This window comes from Bison bison, unplaced genomic scaffold, assembly GCF_000754665.1.
Source record: "Bison bison bison isolate TAMUID 2011002044 unplaced genomic scaffold, Bison_UMD1.0 scf7180017864456, whole genome shotgun sequence".
Classification (NCBI taxonomy): Eukaryota; Metazoa; Chordata; class Mammalia; order Artiodactyla; family Bovidae; genus Bison; species Bison bison.
In genome coordinates this window covers 17,830,164-17,847,663 of record NW_011495018.1, presented here as the reverse complement: position 1 = coordinate 17,847,663, position 17,500 = coordinate 17,830,164, and the positions used below count along the sequence as shown (strand labels likewise).

Below are 17,500 nucleotides of genomic sequence, written 5' to 3'. Positions count from 1 at the left end.
TGTCCTTCTCCGTGCATCGTTTATGGAGGCTGTAGATGTCCGTTAAGGAATGCCTATGTTTGGGACACTAACAGGACAAAACAGAGCAGAACAGTTCCGTTTTGCATTTGAATTCGTCTTCCCTTTAGTCTGGTTTTGCTGATTTCCTGTCGAATCCGAGTTTTGGTCCTTTGTATCTGTGGGGCCACATGAAAATGTCTATCCTACCTGTCAGTTCATCTGTTTGTTACTAGGGAGAAATTTACCTGCTCTCTGAAGGTGACTTGTTTCTTGAGCTCTTATCAGACTCATGTAACAGGTATGGCTTTCAAATACCACCTAGGTTGGAAAGTTAGGCACAGAGTGTTTAAGAAACGCTAAAGACATTTTTATATAGCTGGGCATTGTAAATAAATTAGAAAGGTGGTATCAAATTTTGTTCACTGCTTCTTTCTTGAAATCCCCAGGATGTAATAACCATTATGTACTTAAAATTTATTCAAAATCAAAATTGGTGATTTCCTTTCCATCCTATTTAGGAATCCTTAGATTTGGGGTGGTTGTGTTTTAGGGGAGATGGTCTGGAAATCATTATTTTTTTAAAAGTTGTTTTGAATTTGAGCTTTTGGATTTCTTCATTTGGAATAGGTTAGTTTTATCCCTGGCTCTGTTTTGAAAATTGACTCTCCTAGAAACAGCTGTACCCTCTTACCCAAGTCCCAAACATTCCCTGCAAACTCGGACACTTAACAAGATTGATTATGCTAACACTAATCATTTAATGCCCAAGTAGTAGAAAAATATCTTGCTGGCTGGAAGGTGGAGGTTGCAAATTCCTGGGAAATTACTTCAGGGTGAAGTGGTTGGTCCTTCATCTCTGAGACCCGGTGGAGGGTTAGGACTGTCAGAGGGCCCCCTTGCACTGCTGTGCACACCACCCTCCCCCTGCCCCCACCCTCCAGGATGCTGTGGCAAGATACTGAAGGGAGGCAGGAGTCAGGAAGAAAACCCTGGGAACTCAGTGGTCAGGGACGAGCCTGGACCGGGTGGGCCAAGGCATAAGCTCCCAAGTGCTTTTTAAAGGTTAGTTGGGGGAAGCACAATGGGATGCTTTCTTTTTATTGGAGAATAAATGTGAGTGAGTGGAAATAAATTCTGTTTAATGAACTTAACTGGAAGTAATTGTTCAAGAGTCTGTGAATGCACAGGTTTCCTGGGTTGGGCCTTGGCTGCAACATTCCCAAAACCAGGCAGCTGGACCACATCTTTATTTTCAAGGTTTAAATGTTCCCCTTCATGCATTCACTCCCCACCCTGACACCTCCAGTCCCCCGCCTCCCTTCCCCTCCTCCTTTTGGGGGACTGAGACAGGGTCATTAAGAACAGCTGAATTTGGCCCCCTAGACCCTTAATGCTCAGCAGTCTGGTTATGATACTTGCTATGTTGTTGTACTATAGAAGGGCCAAAAAAAAAAACCCCAAAAAACAACAACAACAACAAAAAACCCACCCAATAAAGGCCAAGGGCTCAGGATGGTTTGTGTTAGTTCTATGTATATTCATGTGTGTGTGAGAATTTGGATGAAAATTGGCTGCACATTTATCCTCTCCCTGCCTGCCCTGTTCAATCATTTCCCTGCACAAAGAATTTTAATGCTTGTGTGAGTGCGGGAGGAACTGTGAATCGGCAGAATTTCGTAGATGGCTGGGGGAATCTTCTCTCTCCCTCTTCTTGCTGTCTAAATGGATCTGATTCCAGAGAAAGAAGAGAGGAAGGGGGAAGAAAAAGTCAGCCGTTCATAGTTGACAAAACCAACAACATCCTGAGTGTCAGACTCTGGCGCTAGTAGAAGCTATAACTTTGCAGTCTTGTGGGCGCATGACTCAGGCCAGGCAGTGCACGGTGGGTACCACAGTTGCAGGGTCGTGTTTCTTTTCTGCATCTCACAGGCAGACCTCTTTTCTCTGAACCACCTCATTTCTTCAACAAAACTCAAACCCTGCGCAGCTTTCTTGGTTTTACCATTTCCAACGGGCAGTGCTGTAGCCATCCATAGAAGTCTGACCCCCAGGAAACAATGCCCCCTTGGCCCAGGTTGGGGGGGGTGGGACAGAGTCTTAGGCACAGAGGAGCAGCGCCCAACCGTGAACAGCCCCTGCACGTGGGGGAGGCGGGGAGACCCTCGCTGGCTGGGCACAGGGTTACAACGAAGGTGGGAAACAGCCCTTGCGGCCCCAGCCCCGGTGGAGGGCCGCCCACCACCTTTCCCTTCTGTGCATGCTTGCGTGCCTGTAGGAGGTTTACAGGATAGAGTAGTGAGATGCTCAGCAGGTAAGTCTGGCTGTGAGTGCAGGCCTGGTTCTAGGGCACTCCCTGACGTCATCATCTCAGCACTGAAGTGGCTGCTCACTGTTGGTGTGATGGGTTTTTGAGGCAGGAAGACTACCATAGCTGGCCCTTCCACTCTGGATCATAGCCCCCCCAAAATAGGACTAGTTGAATCACGGGGTCGGTGGGGGGCGGGTGGTTGATAAGGAAGAAACAGCGCTTCTTTGTCCCAACCTCTCCTGCCCATCAGTGCTCCATGGCCCCAGTGACATGCAGCATCTGTTACTGTTTTGCTAGGTGCCATTGGCCTTGGTACAGCCATAGGAAGCAGTGTCCCGGAAAAATGTATCAAGATGAGTCATAAACTCATTTAAAAAAAAAAAACAGTAAACAGAGCTTGAAGAGTGTTCCTTCCTGATGCTGATTTCAGACCCTGGGAGGGCTGGTCATCTAAGACCCTGAAGACCCTCCCTACCCACCCCCGGGAGGGGAGAAGGCTGACAAGTGCTCCTCTGTGCTGCTTTTGTTTTATTGTGCTGGGCTCCTAAAGGCACTTTCTGGCCCCATTTTTCTTGTGCAGAAAGGGAGAGCCATAGGGGAGTATTGAAGAGGAGGGCCGGCCGCCCGAGAGGCCAGGGCCAGCAATGGCTCTATTTGTTTTCAACGTCTGTTGATTAATAGGTTGCGAGGTGAATGGCAAGCTTTCATTCCCTTTGGGTTCCCCACAGTTAGGGAAGGTGGAGGGGTTGGGGTGAGCGGAGGGCCGGCAGGGGGATCTCGAAGGGCCTGAATCACCCTTTCACTTGCTGGGTTCCCCATCTCGAACAGCATTCGGTGGACGGGTGTGTGGGCGCGATGAGGGTGGCAGGGCCAAGTTGCAGAACACCGGGCTTAAGGGTTCTCCAGGGGTCAAAGGTCAGCCACAGGGGTCCCCCTCCCCACTGCCCCTCCCCCCCGCCCCCGCCACTGCAGTGGATTGAATACTTCGGGTGCTTTGAGGTCTGTTAAAAGACCCTTTCTTTCTAATTTAACCATTCAGTGCTCAAAATCCAGAGAGCTTGATGAACGAACCGGCAAGAAATGAGTCACAGCCATGCCTCCAGGTAGAAAACAGAAAGGCTCCATGATTTAAAGTCACAGGAAGATTTTTATTCCTTTTAGTTACTGTTTGCCTCATAAGTTCGGGTTTTAAGCTGACTTTTCCTTTTCTGCTGGGACTGACCATATCTGTCCCTGATGTCACTTGTGTCTGTTTGAGAAGCAGAAATATCCCCACTGAATGTTTCATACCCCTCCCTCTATAAGCAGCCACATGGTATGAAAATCCCTACTAAAAATGCTTCGTGCTCCGTGGCAAGGGAGTGCCTGACTAAGGCGGAGAGCCCTGGGCTTACTCCTAATTGGGAGTTCGGGGGAGCACTGTGTGCCGAGCTGGTCTGGGTTCCAGAGTGTCCCCTTGTGATCCTGAAGCATCTGTATCCAGTGCGGGAGGTCGGCCCAGGCTGCGTTTGTTGGGTGCAGTTCACGACCTCCACCTGGCAGTCAGCCCCATCCAGGGCCCATGTCTGCAGACACAGCAGCGGAAGGTGGACCTGGGACCCGTGTCCTCACCTGCTGGGTGGAACTGATAACAAACGCAGCTACCGTGTAGGTTTGTGAGGACTGAACAGTCTGTCGCAGTCAACACAGGGGCCGGGGCTCCCTTAGATGTGGCAGCGCGAGCTGCGCCACTGTGAGCTGGAGAGGCCTCAGTGAGACGGCCGTCTCAACAAGGGGTCCGAGCGGCCCTCTGGGTGAGTTTCAGGCATTGCTCGTGCTGGTGCGTGTGGGCAGCTGCGGCCTCACTCCCTGAACTTCCATTCTATGAATGTTTTATGAATGTTTGCTGGGTTTTTTTTTTCCTGGCTCACAGATTCCTAGTGCTCATCATATTCTTTAAGGCTTAAGCTCTCCAGGCAGCCTCCCATGATTGCCATTCTCTCAACCTTGAACTATAGTTAGCTGTCCCTGAAAGTGATGATTTCGACCAAATGCATGGGTGGTTTTGAAGATATATTTAATATTTAGATAACACACTTACTAAGAGGCACCTGGTTTTATGTTACGGTTGTTTGTCTTGAACACTGGACTCTGTAAAAAGATTAAAGAGGGAGGAGATATGTTTTTCAGCTTGTTTGCCCCACCAGCACTCCCAGCATACAGTGTGCCTTTGATTTAGATTTCCCGGATGCATTTCTGGAAGGTTTTCTGTTGTCCTCCACAAAAGGAACTTTTCACATCCAAATTTTCTTAGGGTGGTACGGTTTTGAACACAGTCCATAAAGACCTCCTTAAAGAAGCGGGAACAACACTGGAGGAGGAGGATATCGAGTCACATTCATCCCTAAGGCCTTAAACTGAAAAGAATTATTTCTAGTGATGATTTCATTGTAGCAGTTATAACCCAGTTCCATTATGACCCAGTGACTTGGAAAATCCACAAAAACTTTTAAAACGGAGTTTTGCCTCTTTATGTTGTGTCTAGTATATAGTGGTACTCTTAACACATTCAGTTAAAGAGTTCTAAAAGTGTTTGCTGGAAAACCAAAGCTTCTCATTAAAAAAACAAAAGGAAAACTATTTTAATTAAAAAAAACCATAAAGTGGGAGCTGGTCGTAGAGAAGGGGGAAGTGTAAGGGACTTTTCCTATGTGGGTGGTGGTTCTGTGTATCACCTGTATCAGCTTCTGCTTCAAGGCCCTTCCCCTAATTCTTGAAGGACCTTGGTCATCTCCAGCTATTCTTATTTGACTTCCAACTCTTCTGTGACAGTGTTATTTATTAGCATAATCAAGTGATGGTTTTTCTCAAATGACATAATTAACTATTTGTGTGGACTAACTGTTGCATTTTCAAGAAAGGCGTGCACCCAAGGCAAGGTGGCCACAAAACACCCCTGTGCTCTTGCCCTGCCCTGCACGTCTTGGCCTTTGCAGTAAGGAGTGCGGGCTATGGCTGCCTTGCCCCCTGTGAATTTAATTAGAAGAAACTGGAAGGGTAGCGAACGTGACCTTCACCGAGCCCTTATCGTTAGCACTGGAATGTATTTTTCATTTTTCAAAGCTTCTTTGCCTTACATGTGTGGATGTGTGAGGCGCTGGGCTAATACACACTTCCCAAGCATGATCTCTTTAGATTTTCACAACAACCCTCTTAGGTAGACCTAGTTCTCACCAGGAGTTTGCACAGAAATGAAGGCTTGCTTGCGAGAGGTTACACAGCTGGATTGAAACAGGATTTAAACGCGGGTCTTCCTGGAATGTTCTCACTTCACTCTTGGTCACCGTGTACAAGCCAATGGGCTTGAAAACCAATTCTTCCCGCCCCCCCCCCCCCACCCTGAAAGACACTTGTAATAAGGTATTAGACTGGATGGTTACTGAAGGCTTCCCCTGCCCCCAGCTCTGTTCTGTGATGTTGAGTAGACTCCATTTAAGAGCACTGCCATTTGAATGAAATGAATCTGGGAGACTGGCTCTAGCCTTCTCTTCTTCTGATGCTTACTGTTGCAATTTCGAAGAGTGTACTCACCACTCCCACAGGCTGAGCAATACAGGGACACAAAGGTCTATAAGACACTATCTTTGTCCTTCAGGGACTTAGCTATGGTAGGACCGAGGAAGGTGCCTCATGATCCCAGCAGTGGACACAGTGTGGTGTAGACAGAAAGGATTGTGGGCATCTGAAGCTGGAGAGACACGGGCATTTTCCAGAAGAACATCCTCCCATCATAAAAGCAGTCCAAGTATAGCCAGGTTCATTGGGAGTGGCAGTTAGACCCTGGTTTCTGCACACACGGCTGCATTCCCCCTACCTTGTTTGGGAACCACCCAACGGGTAAAGACTGTATTGTTTCTAGGGACCTGCCTAGTATGTAGTCACATCAGAAAAGAGCTCCATGTCCCAATAGCCCTCTCCCTCCCCCCGAAAGCCAGGCAGCAGTTCAAACGTCATATCTCTTCACTCCTTTCTGACCCCCACCCATACTATAGAGTTTTGAACGAATAGGACAAAACTAGTTGGCTTGCAGACTCAGGTGTCCAAAATAATATATGATAGTGATGCTGGGCATAACAGGTGTCCAGCTTTTGTTGGAATCCTCTTCTCATGCATGTGTCTGACTGGAAGAGGGAGAATTAATTTTTCTCATGCATCTGTGAACTTCACTATTGCCGAAACACTATCTTCATCCTTCGACGCACAAGTAGAGAGGGTTTCCCCTGCATTTCTTGCCTGGAAGACAGTCATGGAATTTGCGCTTCTGAACTGCGAAACGGAACTGTGCCATCCTTCGAACAGCTTCTCCCAAAGAACAAAAATAACAATAAACCAGCATTCCTGTGCTTACCGTGTCTCAGGTTTTATATTTAATACTAAGCCCTTCCCATGAATTCTTTCAGGACTAATACTTGATCCATGATTAGGATTCAAGTCTCTTAACCTTTTGTGCTTGTATGGAACCTTGTGGTTCTCTGGTCTAGGGGTCATGGCTGAACAGAAGAGGTACCTGTGGCCCTCCATAGGCAGATCCAAGATACCTGGGTCCTGAGCCCAGACCCACTGAGTCAGGTCCCTGAGAAGCTTTCTTAGTAATAGGAACCCATGCCTGTGATAATCATCTTGAGAGGTGCTTGACTCAGCAGAGAAATACAAGTCGCACTGCTCTTCTCCCGTCATAGACTTACACACTTGTTTTCTTCCATTGTTTTGTGGTCCCATCCCCTCAAAGTCCTTCAGCTCCTCAGTGACAGTCTCCCCTCCCCTGGCCTATCCGTGGTTCTTCCCAAGGTCCCAGAGTTTTTCCACAGTTATTCTAAACTGGGGCTGGTCTGTATTCATTTCAGCAGTTGTGTGTCTCTCCAGATAGAAAACTTGTAGAAGGCAGCAACTCTCATTTTCCTTTCCTCCTGATGGTCTCAAGTTCATCTGATATGTGTGCTCCTTGCTCTATTCCATCTCCACCCCAGCACACAGTGGGAGCGTTTTTGTTGGGTAGTTTTCAAGTTGTCCTAGACAGAAATGGTTCCTGAAAACTCAGTGCATGTCTGTGAGATGCTGGCCCTGGCCTTGGAGTGGCAGTCCTGCGCTCTGCTCTCTTTGGTCATGCCCAGACTTTCGTGGCTGCTGACGAAGGAAGTGTTACTGGGTGCTTTGAATTTCAGTGTTCTGATTGCAGAATGATAATTCACAGTCCAAGGCTTCTGTGAGCCACTAGTTTCCATCTGTCTTTCTCTGAAAGTATCCAGTTGTTTGTAGGAATCATTAAGCCTGGCTCTTGGGCATGTGACTTCTTTTTCTGTTTTCGTTTTTTGTTTTTTTCCGGGAGCATCTAGAAAGTACATATTTTCCTTTCCAAACATACCCATGGAAAAGTTAGAAGCACCTTTTAAAATGCCTTCCGCACAATTAACTGTGGTAAGAAATACTCTTACTCTATGACACACCTTCTTCACCTATTTTTATTTATTTATTTTTAAAAAAGACAAGAAAAGCGTAAAGAGGACTAACTGCTTGGTTGTCCCTGAACTCAAGAGGCGCTAGTGGGCAGCACTGGAACCTTCCTTCTTTTCTTTTAATGCAATTCCTTTTCCTTGATGTTAATGCAAGTTGTGCCTTCCTAAAAGTAATAAAAGGAAATGAAGACACGTTCTAAAATGAAAGTTGACTCTAATCCATTCATCATCTAATACTAGCCTCTTTATCTTCGCTGGTACCTAATCTGGTTAAATGTCCCTGTTGTAGGATTTTAGTGAAAATCCTCTATTGGGAATAGGGTTTTTTGCAATTGGATTACTCTCGGTAAATGGCCCAGTAGTTCGCTTGTTTCAGCTTAATTTTTTCTTTGTGATCTTGCTGGGCTAAGTTACAGCATCGCATAGGGAGGGGGAGGGATGATTGAGAGTAGGGTAGGGGAAGGAATGGAGAATAATTTGGGCAGGTCTGATCATTGCAACTAGAAAAATCTTTAAGATGCTTTTCTTTTCTTTTTTAATCCTCCTTCTCTTAACCTGTCAACACTTCCCAAACATAAAAATCGCCTGTATGTTGTTTTCCAGAACTGCTTGTTTCTAAAATGTGTACATACCCTTTATTAGCTCAATTCATCATCATCCAGTTAATTTGTTAGCATTCCCTGTGACTTCCTAATGAGATTCTCATAATGAATCCAGGCTGCTGTAATCTGCATAAAATATGCAGGTGCTCGCCTGGCAGTTTAGAGCTTTCTGGTAAAGTTCACACTCCCAACCAGACCAGAGAGAGGCTTTTCATCCTCGCTGCCTGTGAAGGATTGTAGCTTGCCCACTGGTTCTAAGGAGGTGGGAGGGGTTCAGAGCCTGGGGTGCTGGATGAGGTGGCTGGGATTAGGGCCCTGCCAGTTTCTTATAACGGAAGCCTTCTCCCGTGAAGCCTGCCTTCCTCCCGTGGGGCCCTGGGGTGGGAGAGACCACCACCTGCAGAAGCACAGTAGGCCTGGGGGATTAAAGCCATCGCTTCCGATTTACCTGCCGATGGGAAAAGTGCATATTCTTGGGCTCTGTGACAGGGTGGTGGTGGTGGTGGTGGAGAAGGTATTTTAAAAGCCAGGCTCAGTGGTGGGGGTGGGGTGGGGGCGTAAAGACCAAGGCACACCTGCCCAGAGAGCTGAATCATCACCCTCTGCTATTTTAGTACAGGGACCAGGGCCAGGCGGGGTTGACTGCACTTAGGGAATCCAGGTGGGAGGGTGTGGTCAGGGCTGCCGAGGTCGGGCTCCTGGGCCGCTGGAGCCGGCCTGACTGTGTCCCCTTCTGTGCTTATTAATCCAGGTGGGAGGGTGTGGGCGGGCCTGCCCGGGTCGGGCTCCTGGGCCGCCGGAGCTGGCCTGACTGTGTCTTTCCCTCTTTGCAGTCGAACAAAGTGCCGGTTGTGCAGCACCCGCATCATGTCCACCCTCTCACGCCTCTTATCACGTACAGCAATGAACACTTCACGCCGGGAAACCCACCTCCACACTTACCAGCGGACGTAGACCCCAAAACAGGTAGGACGCGTGCTTGGGTGCAGAGGAGGCGTGTGTCCCGGGACCACTGGAGGATGTGCTGCGGTGCGGGGGGTGGTTTGGGGACTTGGGCTGGGGGCACCAGTGGAGGGGCCCCTGTTCCTCTCCCACGTGTTGGCCGGGAACCTCTTTCGGGAAACCAGAGCCTGGTGAGGGCGTGGATCTCTCCTCCCCTTTGGAGAAGTCCATTTTCAGTGCTCAGGTCTCTCCAGAGCTCCAGGTACCCCTGAGGGGCTCTGTTGGGAACCTTGCTATGAGTTCTGTTCTCAGGGGTGGCTATTCTCAGGAGTGGCTTATAACTCCAAGAATCTCAGACAGACTCGGAGGCAGTAATGGTTTTGGAGGCATCTCATGGACTCCTCCTCAGCTCCATGGGAGTCTAAGAGCCCTAACAGCATGGTTCCCTGAAGCCCCAGCTCCCTTGCTGGCTAAGGGACCATAGTCCCTTGGCAATGACTTAGTGCACCCTTGAGAGATCACATCACTGGGTTCTGCATTCTCTTTGCTGATGTATTTGGGCTCTTCCTCCCCTGTAATATCCTGAGTCTTTATTCTCAAGCCCATTTTACAGACAGGAAAACCCAAGTCCAAGATGATTTCCTCATTGCATCAAGGAACAGCCGTTAGGGTCTCAGGCAGAAGACGCCACATGACTCCAGCTTTTATGCTTGTCCTCTCCTTTCCATCAAAGTGCCTTTTCCCAAAAGTGGGAAGAGGAAGAAGGCGAGGTTACTTGTAGCTCCCCTGAAACAAGATTTAAAACAAATTGGGGTGGTCTTGGGAGAACAGCTAAGGCCAGTCTCTTTCCGGCCTGGCGATGCACTTGCTGGCGTTGGTTTCTCTTCTCAGCTGGTTAATTAGCAGGATGAATTCAGAATGGCTATTCCATGTCACTTGATCGGAAGGAATTGTTGGGTGCTGGGCCGAGGTAGACTGCCTGTTCAGGCCGTCTTTGCTGCCCCTGAATGAAGCCACACATTAGCTGGTTTTCAGCAGCCTCTGAGCCCCCTTTGTGCTCGTGGGGGACCGAGCCTGGCGCTGGGATGGCTGGAGGAGGCCGCCAGCCGGCCCCAGGCTCCACGAATGAATGGCAGTTTCAACGTCTCATTTAAATAATGGTAGTACAGGGAATAGCTTTTAAATGGTTATCGTAAAACATATGATTAACGTCTGCGGACTGTTTACTTTTCCTCTGCGAACATTCTTTCAAGTGTTCGAGTGGCTTGGTGTAGGGTCCAAGCCCAGCTAATCTGTTTGGTTTTTGTAATAGAGAGAAAGCAGTGTCTGCATGAAAATGTCACCCAGGGAGGCTTAATTTACAGATTAAAAGCTTCCTGAACGAATTTTAAAAAAATGAAATAGTTTTCATCTGCGAACACACAGCTCATTCCCTTCAGTCCTGTTTTAATTCTGAGGAATTGTTCATTTTGCTTTCCACTTGAGCGGTGTAGGTCTACTGCTCTGGGCCTGAATTGTTCCCAGCCCTCTTGATTTCTAAGAAACCAAGGATTTCTCAGTTGCAGGATATGTGCCTGTGGAGCTAATGGGTGTGTGGCACATGGACCTTCAGAGCTCGCTCCTCAGCCCCATGGTCCCACAGTACCCGTCCGCAGTGGCCTCTGTCCTCTAGAAGGCCAGGTTCTAGAGCCAGATGTACCAGGCCTCCAGCATCTCCTGGTCTGGTCAGTTCAGATTTTCCTTAGATAAGGTTCCAAGGCATTGGTTGAGTTTCTCCTACAGCTCATCTTCAATCAGAGTTCGACAGATTTAAACAGTGGTAAAGAACCCGCCTGCCAATGCAGGAGATGTAAGAGACACTGGTTCGATCCCTGGGTTGGGAAGAGCCCCTGGAAGAGGGAAATGGCAACCCACCCTGGACTTCCCACTTGCCTGGAAAGTCCCATGGACAAAGGAGCCTGGTGGGCTACAGTCCACAGGGTCACAAAGTCGGACACGATTGAAGTGACTTAGCACAACTTTTTTAGATGTTAATTTTTAGAAGCTGATTTCCTTTTTAGAAAGAAGTAACCTTTCTAAAAGCCATAACTCCGAAAGTATGTTAGAAACCAGAGGAATAACTCTCATGCAGGAAAGTCATTAGAATTAAAGAGAAGAAAAGGACAAGCTCTGGGGATAAAGGGATCTAATATTACTCGATCCCCTACTATGTGCCAGCCCCTTCAGATTTTTTTTTCCCCAATTCAAATAATCACACTGATCCCATGAGGCAGAAATATTCAAGCTGGCATTTTCTAAGTCTGTATGTGTTTAGCCAGTGTATGATCCATCTAGAAGAAGATGAATTTTTCAAGCTGGTGCAGAGGGATAATGAGATGAAACTTACCGACAAGTCTTAGGATCAGACTCATGGAAAACCGCTCGTGCTAGGATTACAGAGGTGATATCTCTCTTTATCCTCTCCCTGTTTCCATCACTTTATGGTTTCTCTTCACTTCTCTCTTTCTCTTGCACCTAAACTGTGGCTTCTTCTTCCAGGAATCCCACGGCCTCCGCACCCTCCAGATATATCTCCGTACTACCCACTGTCACCTGGCACCGTAGGACAAATCCCCCATCCGCTAGGATGGTTAGTACCACAGTAAGGAGTTCCATTTTTTAATTTCCTTTTTGTTTCTTACACGGGCATGCTTATTATTTATTCTGTGTGTGTGTGTGTGTCTTTAGAAGACATGAGAGGGGAGGGAGGGCCATGGGTGGGGAGTTGTGGGGAAGATGCTTGCTGATCTGCCCAATGGAAAAGCAGGCAAGTCAATAGCCATTCAGATGGATAATATAAGAGAAAAGCTATTGATATTCAGCATTCTTAACCCATGGTCACCAAAGGCTGTAGGTTCTTCTCTGGGAACATAGATACCCTTAAGGTACTTTGGGAATTGCAGAAGACTGAGGGCTTCTCTCCTGTGAAGCCTATCATGCCTCTTCAGGTGGCAGCCCAAACTGGAGTCCTGTCATTGGACTGAGGCAGCAGAGGAGTGGGTTAGTTTTGAAATCCGGGAGTGGGAGTCAGAGGGTCACAACCCCACCCCCGACCCCAGCCATCATTCCCGAGCTTGACAGCCACAGTGGAAATTTGCATCTGTTGAGAAGTTCCATGTTCTCCAACCAGCATCTCTCTCTGAGAGTCTTTGCATGTTAAGTGGCTCACCAAACTCTGAGGGGAGGGAGTGTGGGGTCGTTGGAGTCCTCACTACAGGGCACGGGGCCTTCCTGAGTATCAGCCCTAGGTCCTGGCAGCGCTCCACATCATCAGACTGCTTTTACAGTTTGCCTTCCTATCACCTAGTCTGCTTTTCTGGCACCACCCATTAACCTTTCCTAGACAACTCTGACATGTGTTTTAAAGTCAGAGCAGAGGGCCCTTTAACGTATGGGCATACTGTGCCTGTATTTGTGTGCGTGCATGTAACCGTGACTTCTGACGGAGTGCTTCTGTGTATATCTTTCTCCACGTTGATCGGTGATCTCTACTACTTAAAAACACAGGACAATTTGTTGAATCCTATCAGGAATAAATCCTGGAAAAACTCTCAAGTTTGGGTCTTGGGGAAGTTAACCTTTCATGACCTTAAAGAAGATACAGTTTCAAAGTGGTTCACCTCTTCTCCCCAGTTGCACCTTGATTTCTCCAGCTCAGCATATTCTACAATTTCTTTCTTTTTTTTTTTTTTTAAAGGAAAAAAAAAACCTTGTGTTACACAGTAGCTGTACTAAATACCAACCCAGGTGTAGTTTCAGTTCATTTTTTGCTCCTGAACTTTATTAGGAAGGGTAGATGTAGATGGGAGTGTGTGTCCTATTTCTTCTTCTTCAGTGGGCGGGGCCATGCCTCCACTAGTCCTCAGTCATCAGTTGCCCCATTCAGCTGATGGGGAGATATTTGAAGGCTAGATAAAAAGGAATAGCCAACTCAGACAACCCTCTGTCAGGAAGAGTTGTGTGTCTTTCATGAGGATGCTATTTTGCATGTTGCTGTATTTTTTAATTATTGTAATGAGGTGTGATTGTCTATTGGTTACCCACAATTCTTCTTGGGGATTCTCCCCCCGGTAACTCTTGTCAACACTTGTTAATTTGACAAAAGGCTACAAATTAAGCTCTGTTAATTTAATGTTTTCTCACCGAGATCTAAATACCGAAAGAGGCCCAAAGCGCAACTGAAGTCCTTTGATTCACTGTACTTTATTTTGGTATAAATTTACATTCATTATTGTTTTCCTTTGGATGTGTAGCCCTCAATTAGTGTGATGGCTCCATTAAAGCAAGCGAGACTTCGCCTTTAATTATTACAACAAAACACCTACTTTCAGCTTGGGGAGAGGGTCTCTATTGACATAAGCAAAGGTTATAAAATTTAATTAGCCATTCCTATCAGATTTATGGCATTCAAATTGTTCTGTGTTTCTTCCCTTTGATCCTTCCTGTACAATCCCCAAGATTTTTGTTCTGATCAAATGAGAATAAAGCTTACTGTGCAGAGAGAACTTTTCCTTTTTCTTCTTTTCCTTTTCCCCACCCCACCCCCATTTGCACGTTCTCACCGTGTACCCCGCTCTTTGTAGGCAAGGCCAGCCCGTGTACCCCATCACGACAGGAGGATTCCGTCACCCCTACCCCACAGCCCTGACTGTCAACGCTTCCATGTCCAGGTGAGTTCCAAGACCCAGCGCCTTCAACCACAGCCATGAGTCACTTTGCAGAAAGTTCTCTGGATGCTCCCAGACCATCCGGGCATGTCTGCTACGTGTAGGTCTAAGGCTGTAAGACCCATAGAGTGTTAGGCTTTTCTCCTAGAAAATATTGAAAAAATTGCTCTGAACTAACTTCCCAGGTGGGTGATGCCAGAATTTTAAGGTTGAATTTCTGAGTCAGTATTTTTAAGAACTTAAGAAGGCAGGAAGAAATAATTAGAACACGGGGAGCTTTTTAAAGTGTTATTTCTCTGTTACCCTAAACCAGGGAAGAAAGGAAAGGGTGTAGGTAAGTTTATTATTGTATATACAAAGAATTTGAGGGAGGGTTATTGGTCTTTTCAAAGCTCCAGGCTCTTAAGCATAAACAAAAAAGAGCATTCCCCTCCCGCCCACTTCCTCCCCTACCCAAACACATCTCTGTCTAAAGTAGCAGTGTCCAGTAGAAATGGAAGGTGAGCCTTATATGTAGGGAATATACAAAGGGAATTTTAAGTTTTCTAGTAACCCTATTTTTTAAAAGAAGAGGAAAGAAAACTTAGACAAAATTATTTTTAATGATTGATTTTATTCAACCTAATTAGTCAAAACATCATTCTGACACATTATCTCTGTAAAGCAACTGTTAATGAGTTCTTAACTCTTTGTGTACTTAGTTTTGGAATCTGATGTATATTTTACACTTATAACACTTTTCAGTTTGGCCTGGACACATTTCAAGTACACAGTAGCCATATGTGGCTGATGGAGACCATGTTGGCCTTTGCGGCTCTATATTTTTTGAAGTTTAAAAAAAATCCTCCCTGGTGGCTCAGAGGGTAAAGCATCTGCTTGCATTGTGGGAGACCTGGGTTCGATCCCTGGGTCGGGAAGATGCCCTGGAGAAGGAAATGGCAGCCCACTCCAGTATTCTTGCCTGGAAAACCCCATGGACCTCCGTAGCCTGGTAGCCTATAGCCTGGTAGGCTACAGTCCATGGGGTCGCAAAGAGTCGGACACGACTGAGCGACTTCACTTTGATTATGTATACATTCACATATCTTTAAGCATATAATGTATATAGAACACATATACACAAATACCCGCATGTGTGTACCTACATCTTTTTAATCCCCATGTTCTCCTTTCCCCCCCTTTCTAATTAATTCTGGCTAATTTTTCAGTGACTGCTAGTTTATTTACAAACTGGTTGGCAGCAGTATGTTTAAGTAGTCACTAATTGCTCCTAATGATAGTTTTATTTTCTGTTCATCTGATTTTCAGTCAAGTTAATTAAATCGGTGGAGGTTTAGACTTTCCTGATGGGCTGCAACAACAAATCCATTTTGAGGATGGCCCCTAATTAAATTAGCATGCATTTACATGGCAGGGATGCCATCTCCCAGCCTCCTTCCCCAATCTCTGTAGCCAGTGTGAGGACCCTAGACCAAAGGAAGGGTTGGAAAGACGGGCCATGATGCCTCTTTTCCTACTTACGAAACAGTGATTTTGGTGGAGGAGAGAGAACCACACTCATGAAGAAGCATAAATTGTAGCATCTCTAACGTTTGTCATCATGCCATGGGTATTGTGCAGCCGTAAAGAATTTATCTGTTTCCCACCTGTGATAAATCATGTCAATTTCTAAATCCACACCAGTATCGGTTAGGCGGGAAAATGCTTGTGTGTCCTCTTCTCTAGCAAGAAGAGGAAGGTTATTCTCATTAAATAATGTCACCACAACCTCGCAAAGCCTGGGAACGAATAGGGAGTCTCCCAGGAGGAGAACTGCTTCTGAGCACCTTGGACCCACGGCTTGCCTCCTCTGAACCAGCATTCCTCCCACGCACCGGATTGTTTTTCGTGTTTGTTTCTGGTGCATTCCAGAGGTTCAAAGCGGTGCAGTAATCGTAGGATAGGGATTGAGGTTAAGCTTATCGATTGAATTATCATTAGGAGGTTAGCCGATGATTTCTAGGTGGGCAGGGGGTGGAGGAGAGGAAGGGAACGGTGGGAGAGAAGGTTAGGGGGCTCGAGGTGCGGGGGGTAGGCAGCCGATTCCCCAGGTAGGCCTTATGAAAGGTAGCTAGTTAAAAAGCGTATACAGCAAATTAAATACATTATTGTGGTAATGGGGCGACAGAAGTGTGGGTCTATTATACTTATGGCAGTTATAGGGAATGTAGGCAGCTTGCCCTGTTCCAGAACACCCTTTGATATTCATTCTCTTCAGCAGCGGGGCCAGGGCTTCTCAGAATTAAGTGATGGGTCATTATACTTTAAACACCATGGAGAAGCCTAGATTGGCAATTAAACAGCTCTTGCTGACACTCACTTGTGCCACCCTGTGACCCCCTTTAGATTGAGATGTTGGAGCTCCGGGCCCTCAGCCTGCTAAATTGGCGCAAGGCTCTTCTCCTGACGAGAGCGGGCTCTGAAATCTGCCGGCTTCAAAGGGAGCGAGATCATGTATAAACCATAATGTGGGTGCACCGTGGCTCACAAAAAATAAGGCAGGAAGAGATGAAATGTTACAAGTGCAAGGGGGGAAATGAGAGAATAATGACAAACCTAATGCAGCTCAAAGCAGGCTTGTTGCACAGGAAAATGCATCCCACTGCTTGTGCATAAAATCAAGGCCGGCAGATGACATCCAGTTAACAGAAACGTGTCAACAGTGAAGGAAAGCGCGAGTGGGGAAGGCAGAAGCCCCTGAGACAGCCAGAAACAAAAATTAGTTGTCCTTAACAAGTTAAGGTTCATCATTGTATTCTGGCTTGGAGCCATGAAAGCAGACGGGGGGATATAATGAGCTGCTTAGAATTTTTAGGGTGTTTATTGCATTGCACGAAATAGTTGTCTGCAGAAAGGAATTTCTTACATGAAAGTATGTGTATAGCCCATACACACACACAAACACACGCGAGTCCCTTTCTCGGTCATACATTTCTCAGGTATAGGGATACGGGTGTAGGTATGTGAACTTGGCAGTATTTGGTCTTCATGGCGACACTAGAAATGTTTCCCCACCCCAGCATGTACTCACATTCTGGTGTCTGACTGTGGTGTTTGGTGCACACACACACACAGACATAAATGCACACAGAGTATTTTTTCTCTCTCCCCCTTCTCTCTCTCTCTGTCTGTCTGTACACATATTCTCAGTCAGCAGGAAGGGAACATATGTATTTGAGGAATGTCAAGCCTTTAAAATTCACAGTAAAAGCTGCCACTCCACCCACTGCTTCACCCAAGGGCTTCGAAGAACACATGTTCTTAGCTTACATTTTCTCAGAGGCCTTCAAACTCTGGGAAGGAACAGGGTGTAACTTGGGAGCCCAAGTACCTCCCAAGCTTTGTTCTTTATTTTTTGTTGGGGGAGAGGGGATGGGGATGGAAGTTACTTTTTTTTTTCTCAGTCTCTCT

The 17,500-nt window shown here is 46.6% G+C and overlaps 1 protein-coding gene across 1 annotated transcript in view; it reads left to right on the top strand.

Moving 5' to 3' along the window:
* The window catches only part of TCF7L2 (transcription factor 7-like 2 (T-cell specific, HMG-box)), a 186,906-nt gene that overhangs the window by 152,303 nt on the left and 17,103 nt on the right, over positions 1-17,500 (top strand). The window contains exons 5-7 of the mRNA XM_010859318.1: positions 9,236-9,368; positions 11,883-11,985; positions 13,967-14,053. Of these exons, the coding sequence (XP_010857620.1) occupies positions 9,236-9,368; positions 11,883-11,985; positions 13,967-14,053 (323 nt within the window). The remainder of the gene's footprint in view (positions 1-9,235; positions 9,369-11,882; positions 11,986-13,966; positions 14,054-17,500) is intronic.